The sequence below is a fragment of the Bos mutus genome, chromosome 8, assembly GCF_027580195.1.
Source record: "Bos mutus isolate GX-2022 chromosome 8, NWIPB_WYAK_1.1, whole genome shotgun sequence".
In the NCBI taxonomy this organism is placed as follows: Eukaryota; Metazoa; Chordata; class Mammalia; order Artiodactyla; family Bovidae; genus Bos; species Bos mutus.
In genome coordinates this window covers 2,645,914-2,667,430 of record NC_091624.1, presented here as the reverse complement: position 1 = coordinate 2,667,430, position 21,517 = coordinate 2,645,914, and the positions used below count along the sequence as shown (strand labels likewise).

The window sequence follows — 21,517 nt, the reverse complement described above, 5'->3', positions numbered from 1 at the left end:
TCCTCAACAGGTGGCTGCCCGGGGGCCTGCCTTCCAGGAGAGCAGGTTCCAGGGGGAAGGAGTAGGCGCTGGGAGGGTGGGGAGGGGAGTAGGGCATCCGCATGGGGTACAGAGAGGCAACAGGAAGGGAGGCGGCCAGGACAAGGCTCCTACCTTCTCAGGTTGCTGAGGGCTTTGAGGGGCGGCCTTCTGCACCTTTCTCAATTTGCCTGTCTTTGTGCAGCTGCTGCTGACCTAGCATAAAATAACACGCTTTTCCGCACATTTTGAAAGCAAAGTCAGGCTTTAATGATCGGTTTTCTGTTCCATGGTATTTTCTTTCAAGCAAAGGCCATGTTTTTGTAAGAAACTACATTTCAGTGGGGCTATTCTTTGTCCCCGGCAAGCATTCCTGAGCGGTAGGTTTCAGGAGGGTTCCAATTTATTGCTTCTGGTGTCCAGTAACCTTGGAATGAGTGTCTGTCTCCAGGCCCCCTGAAGGACATGCTGTTTCGGAGAGTTACTGCTCTTAAATTGTTCTCTAATAAAAGCAAGTGTCCCCCATTCTAAGTAGAATGAACTTTCCAAATAAGACCAGCTGTGAATGTTGGGGGAAAAAAAGAAGAAACTTCAACAACAGGAGTCCATAGTGCAAACTGGATGCAGCTGACCTTTAGGCGTTTTCACAGCCATTTAAAAAGATGTCTTCAGTAAACTCATCTAGATTCGCTAAAAATCTCTGGCACGATGGACACCTGGAGTCTGTAGGCCAATATTCAATCCAGGTCGAGGAATCTAACGGGTAGACGTACCTGCCGAGGAATAATGCAAATGAATCACTTGTGATGGTGGCCACAGATAGAGAAGAGCTGAGTTCAATTGAGCCAAGCTGCTCAGGTGCCCAGGGGTCAGGCTTTTGGCCAAACTCCTCTGAACTGGCATCTCCTTAGGAAGGTCCACAAACCCTGGAGATCATGAGCTGCTCGGGGCTCCCATGGTTAAAGGCATGAACAACATCTGTTTCAATGTCTATTTTTCAAAAAACAGATAATAAAACATGTATCCAAACACTGTCCTCCTTACAAACAGAACAGTCTGAGGACTGAGAGGGCAGATGTGGTAAAGGGGGAGTCGATGAGTGAGCCCAGATTAATCGTCAGACCTGGGCACTCAGTTGGTTTATCGTCAGCAAGACCTCAGCTACCCTGGTGGTTTTGAGGCGTTCTTTGTTTTAAGCTCACATTATTACATGTAGGCTCCTAATGGTCTGTTGGTTAACAGCAGGGCACGAAAGAAACATGTAGCGGGTTTAAGAATAAATTGCACTCAGTTTTGGATGGAAGATCAGAGACTCCAAAATACAGGTGACTTACTTGAAACGGAAGTTGTGTTTTATCTGCAGGGCCTCTTTACCCATGATTAAGTACTGTTTTCTTTTTTCCAGATTGGCGTTGGAGCAGCTTGTCTTTTTAATGAAGGTGATTTCAGCGTCTCTCTCAGCAGCAGCTTCTCCTGAGAGACACACAGCAAGGTTATCACATGTCAGTTTTCAACTCATTTGAGCATTCCTGTTCCTCGTGGCTATTCATTATTCAGTATAAATTTCCATCGACAGGCTAATGGCTATTGGCACTGTCCCTGTGGTTAAGACTTCAGACTCTGGGATCAGGCTCCCCAAGCTAAACCCCGGCTCTGCCACTTCCTAGCTGTGTACCTGAACAAATGAGGCTCAGATTCTTCATCCCCAAAATGGGCTTCACAGTAAAACCTACCCTGCAGAACTGCTGTGAGGTTTATTAAAGAGCTTTTCATTATTTCATTGGAACCAGGAATTAGCAGAACCTTTCCAGAGTTGAGGGGCTTCCCTAGTGGCTCAGCTGGTAAAGAACCCGCCTGCAATGTGGTAGACCTGGGTTTGATCCCTGGCTTGAGAAGATCCCCTGGAGAAGGGAACGGCTACCCACTCCAGAATTCTGGCCTGGAGAATCCCATGAACTATTCCATGGGGTCGCAAAAAGTCAGACATGACTGAGCGATTTTCACTTTCTTTCTTTCAGCCACCTCTAAAGACGTCTTCAATCCTCCCAGTATTCAGGAAATATTCCCTGATGCTCTGTGTCCTAAGTACATATTTTCTCCTCATCCCCATTACACTTGAGTTTCTATCGTCATGTTTCCCTCCACATGCCTGACTTCTCTGCTAGGCTGGAAACTTCTTGAGGCCAGGCCAGGGCATTCATTGCTATATATTCAGGACTGGTATCCAGTTATTAAACTCTGGCTGAGTCATCCTAATTATTAAATCCTGAAAAACTTCTGAAACTGTTGCTAAATAGCACATAATAGAAACTGCACGAGTGGTAAACTTTAATTAGTAAAATAAATTACAGTGTACCCACATTAGTTTAAGCTAATGTTCTGAGGCTCTGCTGGGGACCCTGCATACATGACTTCCCACTGCAGCAACATTCAAGCAAGCTTCCCAGCACTATCTGCTAAGTCAGCCCCTGTCACGGTAAGCTGTGTTACTGTGGGGCGTCTTATTATTTTTAAAAACCTTTTGTTATGGAAAATGTCAAGCATATTCAGAAGGGAGAATAATTAACCTCAGTTTCAACAATCACTCATCTTTTTTTCATTTATATCCTCACCTGTGTTTTAGGAGAAACACCGGTCACAGGATAATAACATCATTATCCTTGAACTACATAGTTGCCCTTGATTCAAAGTAGTTTAGTTCTTATTTTGGCTTCTTTTTAGCAGCACTTCTTGTGTAAGTGGTAAATGTGTGGTGTTTTGCTATTTTATATAAATTAAAAATCTATATATGTTAAAAATGAAGAGCCAGAATGAAAAGATAACAAACTATGCAAAACTTTCTTAACATTTCCTTTTAAATGTCATGAACATGAGTCTTCTGAACGGACAGAACAGAGAAGAAATGATAGCGATAAAGAACTACAGCTTGGGAATCATGATTCTGCACGAAGTTCAGAACAGTCTGGAATATCTTTTGATACTAGGCAATAATTGATACAAAATAAGTAATTTGTATTTCTGGAATGAAAAGAACTTGATTATTTTGGTAAAAATAGGAATGTCTTATTGCTTATGATACGTATGTCGGTTGCAAAAGTGCTTGAAAATTGGGTTGTGAAAAGATCAGAGTGCTAAGCGTGCTTACCTATTTTGTCAAAATGGCAAAATCACGTTACAAATAAAGAACACTTGTGATCATCAGTGAGCCACCGTCACAAATCAACTTCACACAGTGAAACATTTGGAATAGTAAAAGTCAGAAAAAACTGTCAGAGTGTCGATCAAGCAAAGAAAAATTTGGAAAGTATTACTAGAATTTTAAACTCTAGTGTATGATTAAAAATAAACACTTTCAGATTTGAAATACTTGATAGCATTTCAAAAGGAAAAAAGGAATGAGCCGAGCACCACGGCTTAGAGTTAGGGCCCCACTTACAGCGGAATTTCTTACCTGCTGAAATGAGAACACAGCTTTTGAGAAATATACATGAGGTAGTAAAAGTTCAATCATTTCCTAGAAAATCAACTATTGAATATAAAACATGTTTTAAATAACTTAAAAAATTAGAGGCTCTGAAGATGGCTTCATGGGTTTTGTTGAACTCAAAGCACAGAAAGGACAACATATCGAACTGAGAAAAAAGGTGTCAATGAGAAATATTTATAAGAACACCTTATTGGTGCAAATGTAATGTCAGGGAGAAATCTGGGACTTTAGCAAAAATCCTGAAATTTACAGCTGTTTCAGTTTGGCACCTTCTGAGTCAAGCATCTCCGGATAATGCGATGAAAGAAGGCAAACAAGAATCACTTTAAATATTGTTTTCATAAATTTGATATTTACTACCATATACCTAATATACACTAGACGGAATAAAGAAATAGTGTGGAGACTTCAAAAATTGCAATAATAAAAATTGGAAAAATACTGGCATTTTGAAAGGCAGCTAATAGTGCTAAAACTGCAACGGTAGTTTATAAACCGCATCGTCTGATAGAGTCACAGACACAGGAGTAAACACTTAGAAAGTGTGTATATGTATACAAATATACACACATACATATATATACATTAGTGATTTGTGTATGATATTCTAGCAATTATGTCAATATTTAGATATTCAAGACAAAATATTTCAGCCTTAATAAGCTGAAAGATTAATGAATGGCAAAACTGATCATATAAAAATAAGTAAAGGAAATACGAAAATAAAGCAAGAGCTGTTACAAAGTGAAGAATGGTATGCCATTTGACATAAAACAAAACATCAACAGAAAAGCTGATTGTATGAAAGTGTCTTTGTTTTTAGTGACAAAAGCAAAAATGGGTGAACTTTTAAGGTTTTCAAACGTGAATCCTGCAACTTCATCAAGTATGTTTTGTAAAACTCTGAGGGTTGAAGGGGAATAAAAATTAAGAAAATTAGGAAAATTAAACATGACATTTCAATAAATTGTTTTTATAATTTAGCTGATAATCGATATTAAATACCTGGAAATGTTAGGTGGTATCATAAAGATGAGAAACGTTTGAATGTAAGTACTGCTAGTTTAGCAGAACTGAGAAAGGGTTCTGTACTTTGCACAACACTGTCGCTGTTAGCAGAAAGTACTTTTTGAAGCTAGATGTCATGTAATGACTATCAATTCAGTAGAGACGTAACTGGAAAAATTTGATGTGGTTTCTTGTTGCCAAATCAAAGCTCAAACAGAGGCCCCCTACAGTGAGTCAAACAAAATGACAATTTCTAAATAAAACAAACAAACCAACAAAAACTTATTTGGAATTAAATATGATTTAATGAATCATTTGTTTTTACCATTTACATCATTCGACAAGCAATTTAATAATATTTGTAGGTCATCTTACTTAGGGAATAAAAGGGAACATATTTTAAACCATTGTTTTATGTGCTATTTCCATATGAATTCATTTTATTGTATTGGTTACTAGAGCTCATTTAGCCTATCAAGACTCATGTGGCCTCTGAGCCAAGGCTCTGCACTTCATAGATGCTCCTAACTGGTTTTCCTCTTCCAACTCTTGCTCCCTTCAATTGCAGCCAGAATGATTTTTATTTATTTATTTATTTATTTTTTTAATCATGACAGGGACAAAATTAACATGACAGGATACCTCATCTTCAGAAAACGTTCCTTGCCCACCTAAAACCATTTATTAGCTACCCTTTGAACTTCTAGAATAAAATCCAAATTTCTCACCTTGCCTTATAAACCCTGGTACGACCCAGCTCCTGCCCATCTGATTCCCTCTACTCTCGCCTTTAAGAATAGCTAACTCTTAATAGCATTTCCTAAAAGTTGCCATCTGTTATTACTCTGAAGGTATTTCCCTTATTAACTCATGTCTGTTTCAAATATAGCACTTATACTTTCTGATTGTTTATTTTGTCCATTTCCTTTTTAAAAAAAATGTGTCTCCTCGAATAGAATATAAACTTTATGAAGGCAGGAGCTCTGGCTGTGTTATTCAAGCTATATCCTTTGTGTCTAATATAATGCCTGCCACATAGTAAGGACCAAATATTTGTTGAACGAAAGAACTAATGAATGAATTCTTACCAGCTTTGTAGATATCCAGGAGAGTTGCCGTGTACTTAACAAAAGCATTTTCTTCAGTGACAGCTACGATCTCAACTTTATAAGCTGGTAAAAAAAAACACACACACAATAATTTATGCTTATTACAACATTCTATGTCCAATAGAAGCCAGAGTCTGTCAAACAAACAAAAAATGAGGTGTGGCAAGCTCTTATGGGCACCCTGTGGTAAATCTCATTTCTTCCAAGAAGGCTTCCCAGCACTCCTAGCGAGATTCTTCTGGCCATGATTCTAAGGGATCACTCTGCTTAGAGTCAGAGTCACTCTGCCCACTGTTACAGAACAGGCTGATTAGGGTAAGAGCAATATTAAATTTTAAAAAACACACAAAACAAAATAAACCTTAGATGTAAAGTTCCGATTCTGATCTTTCAAGACGAAGAGCCTCTTCCTTCTCTGCATGCCCACAGAGGGGTCCTGTATCTATCACTCTGACCTGTCGTAGGAGTCTCCATGTTTCCTCACCTCCATGCCTTGACGGCTTTTATTGGTTTTGATCTTTGGTTTTTGATAGGACTCTGTTTTCCAACTCATCTTTGCTTGGATTGGCAGCTATTTGATATGATACAGTCTCACTTCCCTTCATTCAGGCATCAATTTTTAACCTATGGTATGTTTGACTTCGCGTCTGAAATGACCAGCTTGAAGAGACCCATCTCTTCTTTGTGACCTGAGAAAAATTCCTCTTGTTCTTGCTTTCTTTGGGGTTAAAGTGAATGACCTAAAATTTTTTGTTCATTTTTGAGATCCTAGCTAGCTAGCAAGAGTCGGACACAACTGAGCGACTTCACTTTCACTTTTCACTTTCATGCATTGGAGAAGGAAATGGCAACCCACTCCAGTGTTCTTGCCTGGAGAATCCCGGGGACGGGGGAGCCTGGTGGGCTGCCATCTATGGGGTTGCACAGAGTTGGACACGACTGAAGCGACTTTGCAGCAGCATCTAGCTAGTAAGACTTAAAGCTCAGTGAACGAACTCAGTGTGGCAGAACCAAAGGCTGTGTAAATTAGTGGCTTAAACAATGTCCTGAATTTCAGATTCTTAATTATTTATAGTAGATAAGGGCAATGAACCTACTGTAGGCATAGGCGGAGTGAAGGACCGTTTAATTTTGTTTCTATTCTGTGATTCCATCATTAACCTGTAGCTCCAAAAAAGCCTGCTAAGCTTTTTCTTGAATGTGGTAAACTAGATCCTGATTGCATGTACTCTCTGTGTTAAAACAGATTTTTTTTTTTTAATTTAAGAGTTAAAATTGTTCTATTATCATGGAAAGAAATAATTTGGATCTAAATTTTAGGGGAAAATTGTTAAAACAATATAGAATTCTCTTCAAGTCTCAGTATATTTTAAAAGTTGCAGTGGATCTTGGCTGCGTTAGGCAAGTTTTTAGCATTTTTTAAAACTCAAGATGAATTTGAAGGAAAGAAAGATCATGAGCCACACAAGAGTCATTCTCATGGCTGTTATTTCCATTAATAGAATTCAGTGTTACCTACTGGAAATAATACTGGAGACCAGAATGTGTCCTGGTTCTATTACTTACTTCCTGCAAACTTTGAGCAAATTATTGCGTCTCTCAGAGCCTCAGTTTCTTCACTGTTACCTCCAAGGAGGCTCATGGGACACCAATGAGAGACCATATACGAAAACAATTGGTAAACAGGAAAGGCTCCGTGAACAGCACTGTGCTTATTTATTTATAAAAACCCTCCTACCAGCTGTCAAGAAAAATTTGAAATAGTGTACTATCTGTTCGTTCTCTTTTTCTTAAAAAAGACAGAAGTAAACATTGGAAGCTATAGGTAGAAAACAAAGGATCTAATTCTATGAGGAGCTTGTGTCTGCAACTCTACTCGGGCGTTTGATTTAGCTCTGAGATCTGGATGACAAGAAGGAGATTCTCCTTTTGAGATGGAGAGAGTCTCAAGTGTGGATTGCAATTGTGATATATTAACAATTATTTAGTACTGACACTTTTACCTTGTCTTTGGAGGGAGTTTGAAAAACACTCAGACCCCCAAACCATCTTTCTTTCTGTCTCTGCTCCATCAACCGGAAGAATGCAGGAGCGAAATCATATACCTCTGCGGCTTCTCACATGTTCTCTTTGACTATGTTTTAGCACTTTTAATTCAATAGAGCCTGGTGGAATAAAATGTTTTGGCTGTGTGTGTACCTCACTCCCATCATTTTTAATGAAAATCATATTTCTTTGCTGAAGGATAAATAACTTTGCATGTTAATGCTGAAAATTGATGACATTTTCCTTCAAGGGAGCACATGGAATGTTGCATCTACGTAATCACTGTGCAAAATTGTAGATCTTCCTAACTGATCAAGTTTTCTTAAAATGTCATGTTTAACGGAACTATATATTAAACTTTCCAACTTACCGTATGCAATCTCTGGTTTACATGCTGTTTCCTTTCTAGTAGCTCCAGAGATTGTCAGGTCCAATTCTGCCTGCATTTGTCCACAGTCAGCTGGATTTTGTGAAAGACGGCATGAGTTAGGTTAACATAAGGAACGGACACCTTTGGGAGTAAACACAGTTTTTCCTCATCTGCCCTGAGACAATCCAATATAATCTTACAAATATCAGATTCCTAAGACCTGTCCCCATTTTCTCCTCTTCCATAAAGTGAAACAATATGCAAAGCAAAACCAAAACCAAAAAAACCAAAATTTTGAACACGGGACTTAGAATGGGTAGTCACTCCACATTGAGCTCTTCGGAAATGTATATGCTTCACTGAAGAAAGGAGGACATTTTCCCATTTTGAGTGTAATCAAAAATCTCTTGAAGGAACCAAACTGATGACTGACTTATGCTGTAAGAGGGAGAAATATGTGCCTAGAAAAAGTGTAGATTTTAAGGATTTTGAAAAACAAAAGAAAACCAAAATCAACTCAGACCCTCATGGAGTCCGCAGTTGATTACTGTTGAGTTCTGGGGCTTTTCTTTGGCCAATAAAGCTGCCTTGATTGGCAAAAAATTGAATGGAGAGCGTCTCTAACTGGGGAGGGCCAGGGGAAGGAGAGAGGAGATAGTGGCTCATTCCAGAGCCGCTGTTCTCTTAAGCAATGGTCCTATTGCACCAAAAAGACCAGGTAAAAGGTAAGAATGTCACATCATGTTGTCTTTCCGATACCCAACAACCGCCTGATAGTGTTTCTCCACACAGTGGGACTATCGGGTTGTTCTGGAGCCGTCGCGATGCAGCCTTACAGTGCTCGAGGAATGACTTTCCACCAGATGAGATTACATTTCTGAGAAATGACAGTTTGTCAAACAGCTCCCCCCAGATTAGCCCCAGATTATGAGTGGCTGCGTTAAACAAGTATACAGCCTGAACACAGTAAACGAAGTTTACCTTCGATACATTTGCACGTTACTCCTTCACAGACTTTCTGAAGCTTGGTGTTCGACGTGCTGTAAAACATGGTGCACTGTTTATCTGTGGCGATGAAAGCGCAGTTAGAAGAGGTGGCCGGCAGACACGCCATTTACCCGTCAGTGAATTTCGGCCATGGCTCCTTCATCACCCACTCCTAACCCTCTTTCTGTAGCTGAGGCCCAGGAAAGTTAAATTATGAACTAACTGCCTGTCCTAACACAGGCCCCTCTACACTCAAAATATTCTCCCTCTCTGTACTTGAAATCTTACTCTTCCATACTCATTTCTGAGAATGAAAGTATTTGGTGTTTCAATGAATGAGAAGAAATAAATTATGTCACACGAGAGTCTATTGAAAGAATTACAATTGGTAATTGTTTAGGCTAGAGCAGAAAAGCATTGTTTTTTCCTATTGTTCAGGAGGAGAAAAGAAACACACACATATGGCTGAGTGTGTGTGTGTAGTTCTTTTTCAAGGAGAGGCTAAGTATCATAATCTATGATTTCAGAAGTAAAACTAGATTGAATGGGTCTCAGAGTTTTGGTTCACTTTAAGAGTTTTGTTACAAGTAGAACTGTCCAAAGTGAAGTTGTCTGCCTTGTGAACCAAAGGGCTCTTCAGAAGTGGAGAGTTATCAGACGTGGCTGAATGACCAAACGCAGAGGTCATTCATCCATCATTTATTGATACATGCTATGTACCTGTGGAGAAGGAAATGGCAACCCACTCCAGTGTTCTTGCCTGGAGAATCCCAGGGACAGGGGAGCCTGGTGGGCTGCAGTCCACGGGGTCGCACAGAGTCGGACACGACTGAAGCGACTTAGCAGCAGCAGCATGTACCTGACCCTGGGGTAGATGCTTGGGACAGAAGGATGAGAATGTTCTGGGGGTGCGCACAAAGACGTGCAAACACATAATCAGGATGCAGCGTGACAAGCGCTGTGCTAGAGCTCTCTGCAAAGTGCTGAGAATGTGGACGGAGGGGACGCTGACTCTGTGGAGACTGGAAATAACAGTAGGGTCAACGGCCTTCTCTTCAACGCAAGAGGAACAGTAAGCACCAAAGACAGACTTGAGGCGAAGAGTGTGAGGGGAGCCGTCGAGTCCACTCGCTATTCTAAGCATGAAGAGCCTGAGGGCCGGAGCAGCGGAGGGACTCGCTCACCCACTGGTTGTCCCAGTGGGGACGTTTGTGTAGAGTGAGCCCCGAGAGAAGAAATGTATACAATCTGCAGGCCTCGAGCGCCTTTCTTCAAATTCCATAATAAATACAGAGCAGTCTTCGGAAGAAACCTTAGAGTTGATTACCTGGTCTGTGGTACTCATACACTGTGAAGGTGGCAGGGCTCAGAAACCCAACTTCAAAAAGTTCAATTATCCGGAATCGAACACAAAGGAACTCGTTGGAAGGAATCTGACAAATTCAAAGATTAAGAAAATCATGAGAGACAAAAGACTCAAAATATTTTAGGCAGCAGCTGTTAAATAGTAATAATAAATGAAAAATGGTGAGAGGTGGAACTTACCGAGTTCAGTTGCAGAATAACATGCCCATCTTTGATTTCGTAGTCAGTTAATAATTGATCCACCTGTTCCACAAGCTAAGGGAACAAAGAGAGGAGCTCAAATTTAACTTCTCGACCTTTCTAAGTGCGTTCACCCAGTGATGGAATGTGAGGCCGTGGGGATGTAATCCACTACTTAAAGACAGTGAAGAGCAGCTCCTCCTCTTGAAAGAGTCTGAACATGTCATCACATGCACGCACATTATTCTGTACGTGCAAGCATAATACTTGCCCCTGAATATTTATATAAATATAAAACTGAATATTTTTCAGTTTCACTTTGAAAAATAAAAACTTAGGTAGATTATCAGTTTGAAAAGAATATTCTGGGAGAGTCTAAGAAAGTGACATAGAATGAATGGAAATAGCTTTGTAAAATAATGCAGTAAATAAAAGCAAGTATCCATAACAATATTTAAGAGAAGACATTTACAGCTTTTAAGTCTTCTGGGTTTGCGTTGACTCCGGTAGGCAGAGAGATATCCATCACCGCATGAGAGGACCCAGATGACGATTCCTCACTGCTGAGCTTGTAGCTGAAATAAAGTAGAGACGAGGACATGAAACAAGTAAATGGATAAGATTCTTGAAGGAAAGCCCCTGTTCCTTGGTAGGCTTTAACTCGCTAATTTGAGTCTCCAAGTATTTGCTTCTTTATGATAACATGTGTTATAATCTCTGAAGTTTAAAGAGACCTCTGCGTCGTCTATCCCAACCCTTTCCTCACTTGATCAGTAACCTCGGTGGGCTACCATTCTGGAGTTGGAGGAGACCATAAAGGCTATTCAGTCCCATCTCTTAATTAGCTAGTTGAGGAGACTGCGGGCGAGAGTAAGGTACTTGTTCAAGGTCGCACGACTAGTTCGCCTCAGGGCTTCCTAAGTCTATTGATTCTCATCCGAATTCTTTCTCTAGCAGAGCATGTTTGAAGAAAAAAATTAACTGTATATTGGCAAGAGACTCGATAAGCATGTTCAGAAACAGACTGGAAGGAACACACTAAAATGTGAGCAGCTACTTCCTCTGGATGATGAGATCATAATGGATTATCTCTTTTCTTTCCCATGTTTTTCTCTATTTTCTAAAATTTTCACAATAGATATTTTATCTTTAAAAAAATGTTTCAAGGACTACCCTTTGTCTCGGAATTGTGCTTGTGGGGAAGCGGAGGAGAAAGGTTGAGGGAGTAACAGGGGCAATTTGATTTATTTTGTTTGTGCTTCTCTGGTATGAAAGAAAAGAATACTGAAATGGGGAATTAGGAAACTTAGGTTTTATCCCAGTTCTTCTGAGAGATTTCTACACATTACTTCCCCTTTCTAGAGCTCATTTTCTTATTTGTAAAATTAATTGTGAAAAAGTATAAACTTGTGCTTTAAAATTATAATTCCAAGACTTCGTTTTGAGAGGCAGAGAGGCCTGTTGCTACAGTTAAGCAGAGTTAATGATAAAAGAGGAGAAGTTGGTGGGGTAGGGACTGGATCGGCGTGTGTCCTGCAAAGGTTGAATTTTAGATTCCTGCCTCAAGATGTGGGAGAGAAAGCTGAACATTTGAGAGTAGAACTTCGGAGAGGAGTCAGGATTAAAGGAAGAGCCTGGGGAGACAGCTTCACAGGGGGAAGGTGAACTGACCTCACCCCGCAAAGTAAGTATGAGTGAGATGGGAGCTGTTATTCCAATTAGTGAGGTGGTAAGGACTCTCTTTCCCCAATCTTATCTTATCTAGCATGCATAAAGCAGACCCCATTACAAGTTTGAGATATCATATTTGCCATAAAAATGTAAATAGTATAAAGTTTAACCCCATTCTTCACCAAATTAATAATTTGGAACAAAATATAAGGCAACGTGTAACTGAAAATATGGCGTCCAGCATCCCCGTGATTGGATGAATGAGTGTCACCGAGAGTGGAGAACTCTGGCTCACAGATGCAAATGCTCTGTCAACACGACGGAAAAGGGCCTCCTGAGTGGAGAGTGTCTGTGAAAAGTTGCTGGAGCCGTGATGACTGGTTGCCATGGCGACTGTTTCAACCATGGAACAGAAACCTTCCTTTCAAGAAGCCTTTGCCTGCTGCCAAAGACAGCAATCCTTCCCAAAGGCATTTTGTTCCAAGAGAAGGAGAGAAGTGAAATCCTTTTTTCTTTTCTTGTGAATACAACAGAGAAGTTGTAAAAAGCTAAATGCACGAAAGAGACCCTCTCAATATAGAAGCTGTGCTGGCATTTTCTTAAACCAGGAGAGTGTGCATTTGAAGGCAAAGAATTTCTCACATGAATAAGCACTACACAGTTACATTTGGAATTTGTCCAACCCAGCTTCAGCATCATAAAGCCAAAAGCATGTTCTACCTGGGTTTTTTTGAACATTCTGTCCCCAGTTTATTTAAAACAAACAAACAAAAGAGAGCGGATACAATACTGAATACCGTATCTCTATTGCTTTCTTTTGTAGACTGACAATCTGGAATGCAAATTAATACGTTTTTGATGCGAGCCCTTTTATGCATAGCAGCATTGTGGAAATACTGGAAGGTGCTTTGGGATCAGGTAGTCCTATATTCTTGCTTTACAGAGAGGCCTGGAGAAGTGAGGTGATTTGCTGACAGTTACCTCAGTCCTTCATGGCAGAAGCTGCCCTCAGGAGTCTAGCTATCCTACCCCAGAACCCTTCCTGTGCTCACTCGGGGTGCCTCCCTGTATCCCACACATTGATTCTCGCTTTGCCCAGAAGGAGTTTGTTCATACCTCCCCGCAACACATTAGGGGCTTAGACAGTGATCACACCCCGTCTGCCACAGGAGAGGCACCTGAAGGAGGGATGGCAGCAGTGGAGTTGCCCGAGAAAGCGTGGCCTCGGCAGGACCTCAGGGAATGAAGAAGGGTGTGGAGGGGGAGCAGAGGGCAGAGCCTGGCCCAGGACGGAAGGCGGGGCTTCACCCGCTGATGAGGGGACCCCGAGAGGAGAGGGACCGGCCTGGGATCACAGACAAGGCTGGGAGACAAGATCCAGCAGCTGAGAAGCAGCGTGCCGTTCCTTAAGGCTGGCGGTCTCAGAAAACGCTGCCTGAAGCAGATGACTCGGAACCTGGACTGGGCGGCGTGCTCTGCCTCTGACTGTGAGAACTTGGCGGTTCCTTCACCTCCTGGCGCCTCAGTTTCTTTACCACTAAAATAAGGGGATTACTATATGGTTCCTAAAATCCTTTTCAGCTCTAATCTACGACATAACTGCATGGGATTTCTAAGTTACCCATTCTGAATGCTTTGCATCATGTGTGATAACAAGTACAAACAGCAAAATACCAGCATAGAAATCACTGTTGTTGAGAATAGGAAGAATTAAGAAAATAGCACAGAACAGGAGGTCCTAAGGGGTGGGAGAAAGAAGAAGGAAGAAGCCTGTGTTCTGGTTCTGGCTCTTCCGCTGCCTGATTCACTCCGTGTGGTCACCAAGGTATATAGGCATATTTTCATAAACATTTTGGGACGGTGGCTTGGTAAGCAAAACAATGGCCCACAGAGGTGTCCATCTCTTAATCCCCAAGCTTGTGAATCTGTTACCTTAAATAGCAAAGGGGACTTGCAGTGTGATCAAGGTAAGGCTCATGAGCCAGGGAGAGTCTCCTGAATATCCAGACAAGTCCAATATGATCACAGGGGTCTTGATAAGGGAAAGAAGCAGGAGAATCAAAGAAAGTGAAATCAGGGGTTTGAGTCAGAGGAAGATACTAAAAGATGCTGTGCTGCTGGCTTTGAAGACAGAGGCTCAGGCCAAGGAAAGCAGGTGTCTCTAGAATCTGGAAAAGGCTCCCCTGGAGCCTCCAGAAGGAACAGGGCCCCAATAACACCTTGATTTGAGGACTTCTGACTTCCAGAATGATAATACATTTGAGTTAAGTCATTGTGTGTGTGTGTGTGTGTGTGTGTGCACTCAGTTGCTCAGCTGTGTCAAACTCTGAGATCCATGGACTTAAGCCTGTCAGGCTCCTCTGTCCATAGACTTTCCCAAGCAAGAATACTGGAGTGAGTTGCCATTTCCTCCTTCAGGGCATCTTCCCAACCCAGGGATTGAACCTGCTTCTCCTACATTGCAAGTGATCTCCTGCCTTGGCAGGTGGATTCTTTCTACCTCTAAGCCACCTGGGAAGCCCCTGTAAGTCATAATATTTATGGTAAATTGTTACTAGTAGCAACTAGTGGTCAAAGCAGGCCTTGGAGTTAGTCGATAAGGGTAATCTCAGCCCTGGCTACCATTAGAAGACCCTGCAGGGGGTGAGGTCGGACAGAGTTCTGCAGAGTTCTAAAAGCTCTCCGGGTGAGTTCAATGTACAACCTGATTTGGGAACCGTGGGCTGGGATTTTGTTGGGCAAACATGATTTTTCTAAGTGAAAGAGTGGAAGTCGCTTCTGAGAGAATGCTTTGCTCTTGTCCTAACACTTATATATCACAATCTACCTTTCTGGAAGGCAAATTAATAATATAGTGTTTGAATTAGAAACAGGCCCAAAAATGGGAGAGAAAAGCGTATATGAGCAAAACAAAACTGTTCCGTAGAGTAAGTAGCTGTTTAAGAATACCTCGTATATTCCACATGAAAAAAAAAAAGTGAACAATTTCACATCTTCCGGACATCTTTATCATTCAAAAAGATTTGGAGAGAGAAAGCTCTGGCAGAAGTGAAGCCCTGAGGTCTACCGTCCCCCCGGCGGACGCGGGCTCACCTGGCGCAGGCCACTATGCGCTTGTATTCTGAGCTGCTGTAGCCGAAGGCTGGCACACGAAACAGACAAACAAAAATAAGAGTAAACTGTTTTAGCTTGTTCTGGAACATGTCAGAGCAGAATCATTAATGAGCACACTTGGAAATTATTTGAGATTTAGAAGTTGGCACTTTTGATGATTTTAATGGAAACTCTGGTTTTAATGGAGCAGTCAACTGGCTCCTGAGAATCCAGGAACTGTGGAAATTATTAGAACAGTTCTCTGCTCTCCAAGAACTTAATAAGGAAGGAGGCATTTAAGGTGGATCTGTGTTGGTAACGTGTCTGGGGAGGTGGCAGGGAGGAAGCGCCCATATCTAGATTCTCTGGTAGTTGGAAATTTCCTGCAGGAACAGGACTCTGAGTCACAAACAGAAGCTATCGGGCAGAGGAAAAGCACACTTCCTGGTCCCAGGGCATGGGTCAAGGAGGGCTGGGGTGTCCACGTGGCCTGGCTTCTAGACTGGGACGGGAGAACCAGCCCATCATAAGAGGGATGTGAGGGCCATGTGTAGAAAAGGTGCGTTAAGAAAGACTCGTTGGTCCTGAGGAGACCAAGCTGAAGATGGAGACAGGGAAGTGTGCATTTGCCAGACTCCTAGGGATGCAGAAAGGGTATGGGATAGAAGCCCAGCAGAGTGGTGAGAGAAACTCAGGGCTTGGGGATGGAACACAGACATAAAACTACTAACAGGAATCCAAGGTTCTGAAAGTAGGCCCTTACTGCCTGTTACATTCTTCTCTTCCTTTTAAAGACTTCATTGAATTTGTTACAATATTGCTTCTGTTTTGGGGTTTTTTCTTTCATGTTTTGGTTCTTTGGCTGGAGGCATGTGGGATCTTAGTTCACTGACCAGGGGCTGAGCCGGCAGCAGGCAAAGCCTTACCCACTGGACTGCCAGGGAAGGCCCTAGTCACATGCTTTTCTCCTTTCGCTTTGATTTTTAATTGATTTTTATTTGGATGACTGCTTTACAACATTGGATTGGCTTCTGCCCTGCAACATGAATCAGCCAGAAGTATCCATGTGTCCTTCCCCTTGAACCTCCCCTCTAGCCCCCACCCCATCCCACTTCTCTAGATCCTCCTCACATCTTTAAAAGTTTTCTTTAGTCAAAAAAATTTCTGGATCAGCAGTGGATACATTTAGCCTAGTTATTGTTAGTATCAGTTTCCAACTGTTATTAATGAGCTACCTCTATTATAATAAATGGCAGCTATGTTTACTCAGATGTCAACCTATTAAAGAATTTGAATGAGAAATTACTTTAGCACGTTTTTCCTAATCAGAGAAACTCTTCGGTATTCTTTATGCTTAGCCAACATTATAGTGTAAATCATGCTGTTTTACCTTCAATTTCCCGGGTTTCAATTTTCAAATGGAAGCTGCAAACTTCCTCCGAGGTGCTGATTTTGTGAACCACAGTTTTTACCTATGTGGGGACAAGTAAACAAGAGGACTGTTTATGATAGGGAGTGGAAAAGGCATTATGGCGGGACTGCGGCCGAAAACGGGGCGCGAGTGTTTTTATCACCCAGTGCACACGGGATCATCACAGACCCATTTTCCCAGCACCTGGACTTCTGGCAAACGCCACAATTTGAAACATAACTGAGAAGCCCAAAGTAAGCTAAAAATGATCTCTCTCCAGGCAGAACCTCGGTCCAAAGTCCACGCAGTCAACTCTGAGCACCTCACTCTGCAGGAAAGCTTTTAAGACTTTCATCCCTGCGCCTGTTCACTCTAATTTTACACAGAACACCACAAGGCCATGAAGTATGGTTTTCTCCAGCCCACAAACCACTGTGGGAACAACAAATTACAGGTGTACACGGAAGGGCAGGGCTGCTGCCAGAAGCAGGTGTAGTGAGGGCGACCGGAGTGACAACAGCTGACCGTGCATCTGCCCACCCGCACGCAGCTTACGAACGGTCTCTGAAGGAATGTACTAAAGACGAGTGCACAATTAAATAACCAGGAGGACGTTAATTTATGCTCAGAACATGCAGTTTGTATCATTTCAGGCCTTTGGCATTTACAGCTTAGTTTTCCTAAGCTGTTTATCTGTGTCTGTGCAGCCTGTGGTTAAAAATAGAAGACACTGAAGGCCGTACATATACACATTAGTCAGCAGTGATGCTGGATAAATGAGATGTGACTGTTACTAACCTCAGTATCCATGTATATACGTGTGAATGTATACATACATACACACGTCATATACATATACATGTAAACATAAATATTGTTCATCTCTATACAACTATGCACATCCACTTATATATGATTTCTAGAAATACACATATAAAGATTAGCAGCCATTTCCAAAAAGAAACTGTGGGGATAGCTATCAAGACAACCAGAAAGAATGGTAAATGACTCTTACCTCAGTTATGGTCACCCAAGCCCAGATTTCTATAACTTTGTGTCAAAGTCTCTTTCTTTTAGACTACTTACTGTAAGCTGACACACAACCTCAATCAAGCTGTTCTCCGCAAAACACTCACATGCACTGTAGCCAAGCCACTGCTTTGTCCGGTACTTAGGACGACGAGGTCATCATTGAGAGGTACCTGGAAAGATTTTTGCATTCAGTACTATTCCTCATGCTTATTTCCTTTGCACAAAAGGCTGTGGAAAGCAACAACTATTTCCAGTTATTTGTATGTTTAAATATGCCTTAAATAATCTAAAATGTGGTAGTTAAAAACATACATACCAGCATCTATATACCGATAGCTACTATTACTGATACGGAACCTAGTTTTTCCAAAGCATCTTTTCCCTTGGGAAATTCTCATTGGCCATCAGGGTTTTTGTTTTTAAAAACCCAGTAGTGGCAAAGGACACAGGGTAGGTTGTTGGGCAGCCTGCAGACCGTATCCCGTTTGGCCACAGTCTGCATGTGTGGCCAGGGTCGTTGGAACCACTGGCAGATTCCCAAGTGGCCTTCTCTCTGACTCTTCTGCCAACCTTTGTGTGTGCTGGTCGCTGCGTCTGGAACACTCTTCACCTCTCTTCGCCCGGCTAACTCCTTCTGATTCTTCCAGATTTACCCTGCCCATTGGATGCATTTGAAAAACGGCCCTCACCTCTCAGCCTGGCTCGGGAGGCTCCCCTCTGTCCTTCCGTGACCCTAGCAAAGGTCTCAGTTTTCACTGCTTGTTGAAACGACTGTCTCCTCTACAGCACAAGGGTGCTTTGTGCTTTACTTTTGGGCCCTCAGCGCCCAGCACAGAGCAGGCGTCCCTGCTTAGGACACGCCTGGCACCCATCTTGGGTTTAAGGGGTGAATGGCTGCATTTGTATAAGAAGGGCAGAACAGATGATCTCGAAGGCCCCATCCAGTTATAAAATATGACTTTAAAAATCCTTTATTTACCTCTATTGGCCTCCCAAGGAAATACTTGTCTGACATCTTATAGTGGTAGAGGTCACCTTTATTCTTGTAAGACACTTTGACATCCATGTTCAAGCGGAGTTTTCTAACCAGGAGTGAATACTCTGTCAGGCCCTCGATGGCATTAATTGTATCCTATCAACAAACAGCAAGGTTCAAAAATAGGTTTACTCATTTACATACCCCCTGTTTACAAATACACTTTCTTACGAGAAGGTGAGTCAGTGTTGTCTGGAGATTAAACTCCGGGTGACTGAGTGGAACTAGTTAAGGGCCCCTGTGAGGAGGGGGAAGAAGAGTCTCCCTCCGCCAGTGAGGATGCTCCTGGCTGCAGGCAAGAAGGCAGTGTGGCTCACATCGGGTTCTCCACGTGTCTTGGGCACGTGACCTCATGCAAGTCATCCTTCCCAGAATGCCTCCAACTCCTTGAACAACTGTGGATTTCCTTCCCATCCTCATATCTACGCTTAACTAGCCCCACAGGGAAGACATAAGGCATCTCCCCCTTCTCATCATTCTGTTCAGTGTTCTTCCCTTCTGCTCCTTAGAGCATTCTTCTCGATTGGTGATACTTCATGTAGAGTTTATCATGGGCTTCCCCCCACTGCGATGTGAGACTCTTGGGGGCAACAGTACATCTTTCTTGGCATCCGCCACATTTAGCAGGTATGCACATGGTAGTTATTCAACAAATATTTGCTGAAGGAATAAATGTGTGTGTGAGTGCTAAGTCACGTCCAGCTCTAAGTCGCGTCCAGCTCTACGCAACCCTGTGAACTGTTCCCTGCCAGCCTCCTCTGCGCATGGGATTCTCTCGGCAAGAACACTGGCATGGATTGCTATGCCCTCCTCCAGGGGATCTTCCTGACGTAGGGATCAAGCCCATGTCTCTATGTCTCTTGCATTGGCAGGCAGGTTCTTTTTACCCTAGCAGGATGAGCTTAATTTTTCTAGATCTTGTCTTCCTCATCTACAGAATGGGGAGATGTGGTTGAATCAGAGAGAGCAGATTTGTGACTGCCTTCTCTCCCATGTCCAAGCAGCCAGTGCTCATCAGTGGGGTCCTCTTTTCTCTAAGCCTCCAGTTGTGCCCATCGCGAAACCCATTTCCTTCCCCTGATTAGAATTAGATGGTCACCAACAGCACCTGAAGGAGCCCTCTAGCTCTACATTTTATATACCTACACACACCCTGTCATTGCCCAGGCATCCGGGGAGCAGGGAAGACGCTAACATTTGAGATAAACTTGAGTGTAGATGTACACTATACAGCGACATGGTAGCTATAATGCAAAATACACATACTCAAGTGAGTTCACACTGGTAGCTAGACAGATAAACATGCGGAAAATCGGCATTCCTCTTACTTTTCACTTAGTATTGTGGAAAGGAACATCGGTGACTTTATTTACGTGGCAGCCACTGTTTCTTATATAGGATTTCATGTAATTCCTGATAACTCTCCTAGCCCTTCATGGTAACTAAGAATCGTAAAGGAAGTTCTGGGCTTGGAGTTTGGAGGTGTGAGTTCTGATGCTGGCTCTGCCGCTAACTGTGAACGAACCTCCTGGCGCTGAGTTTCGCCTCTGCGTGAGAAGGGCATCCATGCAGACGTTCCTTCGGGCCCTGATTCTAGTCATTTATTCACACCTTTAGTGCGCTCATTTGGTGACAGAACCACGGAGGCCGGAAGGAGTGTGGAGTGTGCGGTGTGGGAGGCACTAGGGGCATCTCCAGGAAGGTAACACGAGAGAAAGAAACACCACCTGGGTTGAATAAAAGCCGCCTCCGTATCTCTGCTCTTCCGATAGCCATTTGATGACTGGGTTCACGTAATTCATGTCTTTCAAGTTCAGATTGGTGAGTAAGGCGTAGGCCGTGGTTTCTACCATACGAGCTGTGCCAGTGTTGGGCGCAAAGCTGTCTCTCTGCTGAAGATCATCTTTCCAGAAACGATAAATAGGTGGATTACCTAACACCAACAAATCACACTGGTAAGTATCGTGAAAAATGTGAATTTGGCATAACAGTTCTAGCAGGTTTCTAGAAGTTTCTTCTGGTAGTGGCCTTCTGGTTTCCAAAAGTTTCCTATTCTTTTGTAAGAAGAATTTTCTCAAGGTGACCAATACAAACAAGGTTTCTTAATACAGGGCTGTTTTAATCTATAATGGAAAAGAATTTAAATATGAGCAGATAGACAGACAGACAGATAGATGATAGACAGCTGAATCACTTGGCTGTACACCTGAAACTTACACTGTAAATCAACTATACTTCGATAAAAATAAAACCAAAACAAGGCCATTTGTCTTTATTCATAAACGTCAACATGGAGCATCTACAGGTACCACAGTACTTTTGTAGGGTCGGCTGGAAAGGCAGGGGACCGGAATTGTTAATAGCACCCAGGTTCTGGTCTCTACTCGGCTACTGCTGTGCTGCTGCTAAGTCGCTTCAGTCGTGTCCGACTCTGTGCGACCCCAGAGACGGCAGCCCACCAGGCTCCCCCGTCCCTGGGATTTTCCAGGCAAGAACACTGGAGTGGGTTGCCATTTCCTTCTCCAACGCATGAAAGTGAAAAGTGAAAGTGAAGTCGCTCAGTCGTGTCCGACTCTTGGCGACCCCATGGACTGCAGCCCACCAGGCTCCTCCGTCCATGGATTTTCCAGGCGAGAGTACTGGAGTGGGTGCCATTAACACACCTGTAAACTTGGATGGGCTCTTTCCATTCTGTGAGTCTTTC

General features: G+C 42.6%; 1 protein-coding gene across 1 annotated transcript in view; it reads right to left on the bottom strand.

The window, feature by feature from the left end:
- Positions 1–264: 264 nt before the first annotated feature.
- The window catches only part of C5 (complement C5), a 99,575-nt gene continuing 78,322 nt past the window's right edge, over positions 265–21,517 (bottom strand). The window contains exons 29-41 of the mRNA XM_005889490.3: positions 20,541–20,746; positions 18,757–18,909; positions 17,882–17,947; positions 16,725–16,806; positions 15,335–15,383; positions 11,043–11,145; positions 10,571–10,645; positions 10,353–10,458; positions 9,020–9,103; positions 8,039–8,128; positions 5,602–5,685; positions 1,353–1,491; positions 265–791 (exon numbers count right to left, since the gene is read on the bottom strand). Coding sequence (XP_005889552.2) covers positions 653–791; positions 1,353–1,491; positions 5,602–5,685; positions 8,039–8,128; positions 9,020–9,103; positions 10,353–10,458; positions 10,571–10,645; positions 11,043–11,145; positions 15,335–15,383; positions 16,725–16,806; positions 17,882–17,947; positions 18,757–18,909; positions 20,541–20,746 — 1,376 coding nt within the window. The 3' untranslated portion in view covers positions 265–652. The remainder of the gene's footprint in view (positions 792–1,352; positions 1,492–5,601; positions 5,686–8,038; positions 8,129–9,019; positions 9,104–10,352; positions 10,459–10,570; positions 10,646–11,042; positions 11,146–15,334; positions 15,384–16,724; positions 16,807–17,881; positions 17,948–18,756; positions 18,910–20,540; positions 20,747–21,517) is intronic.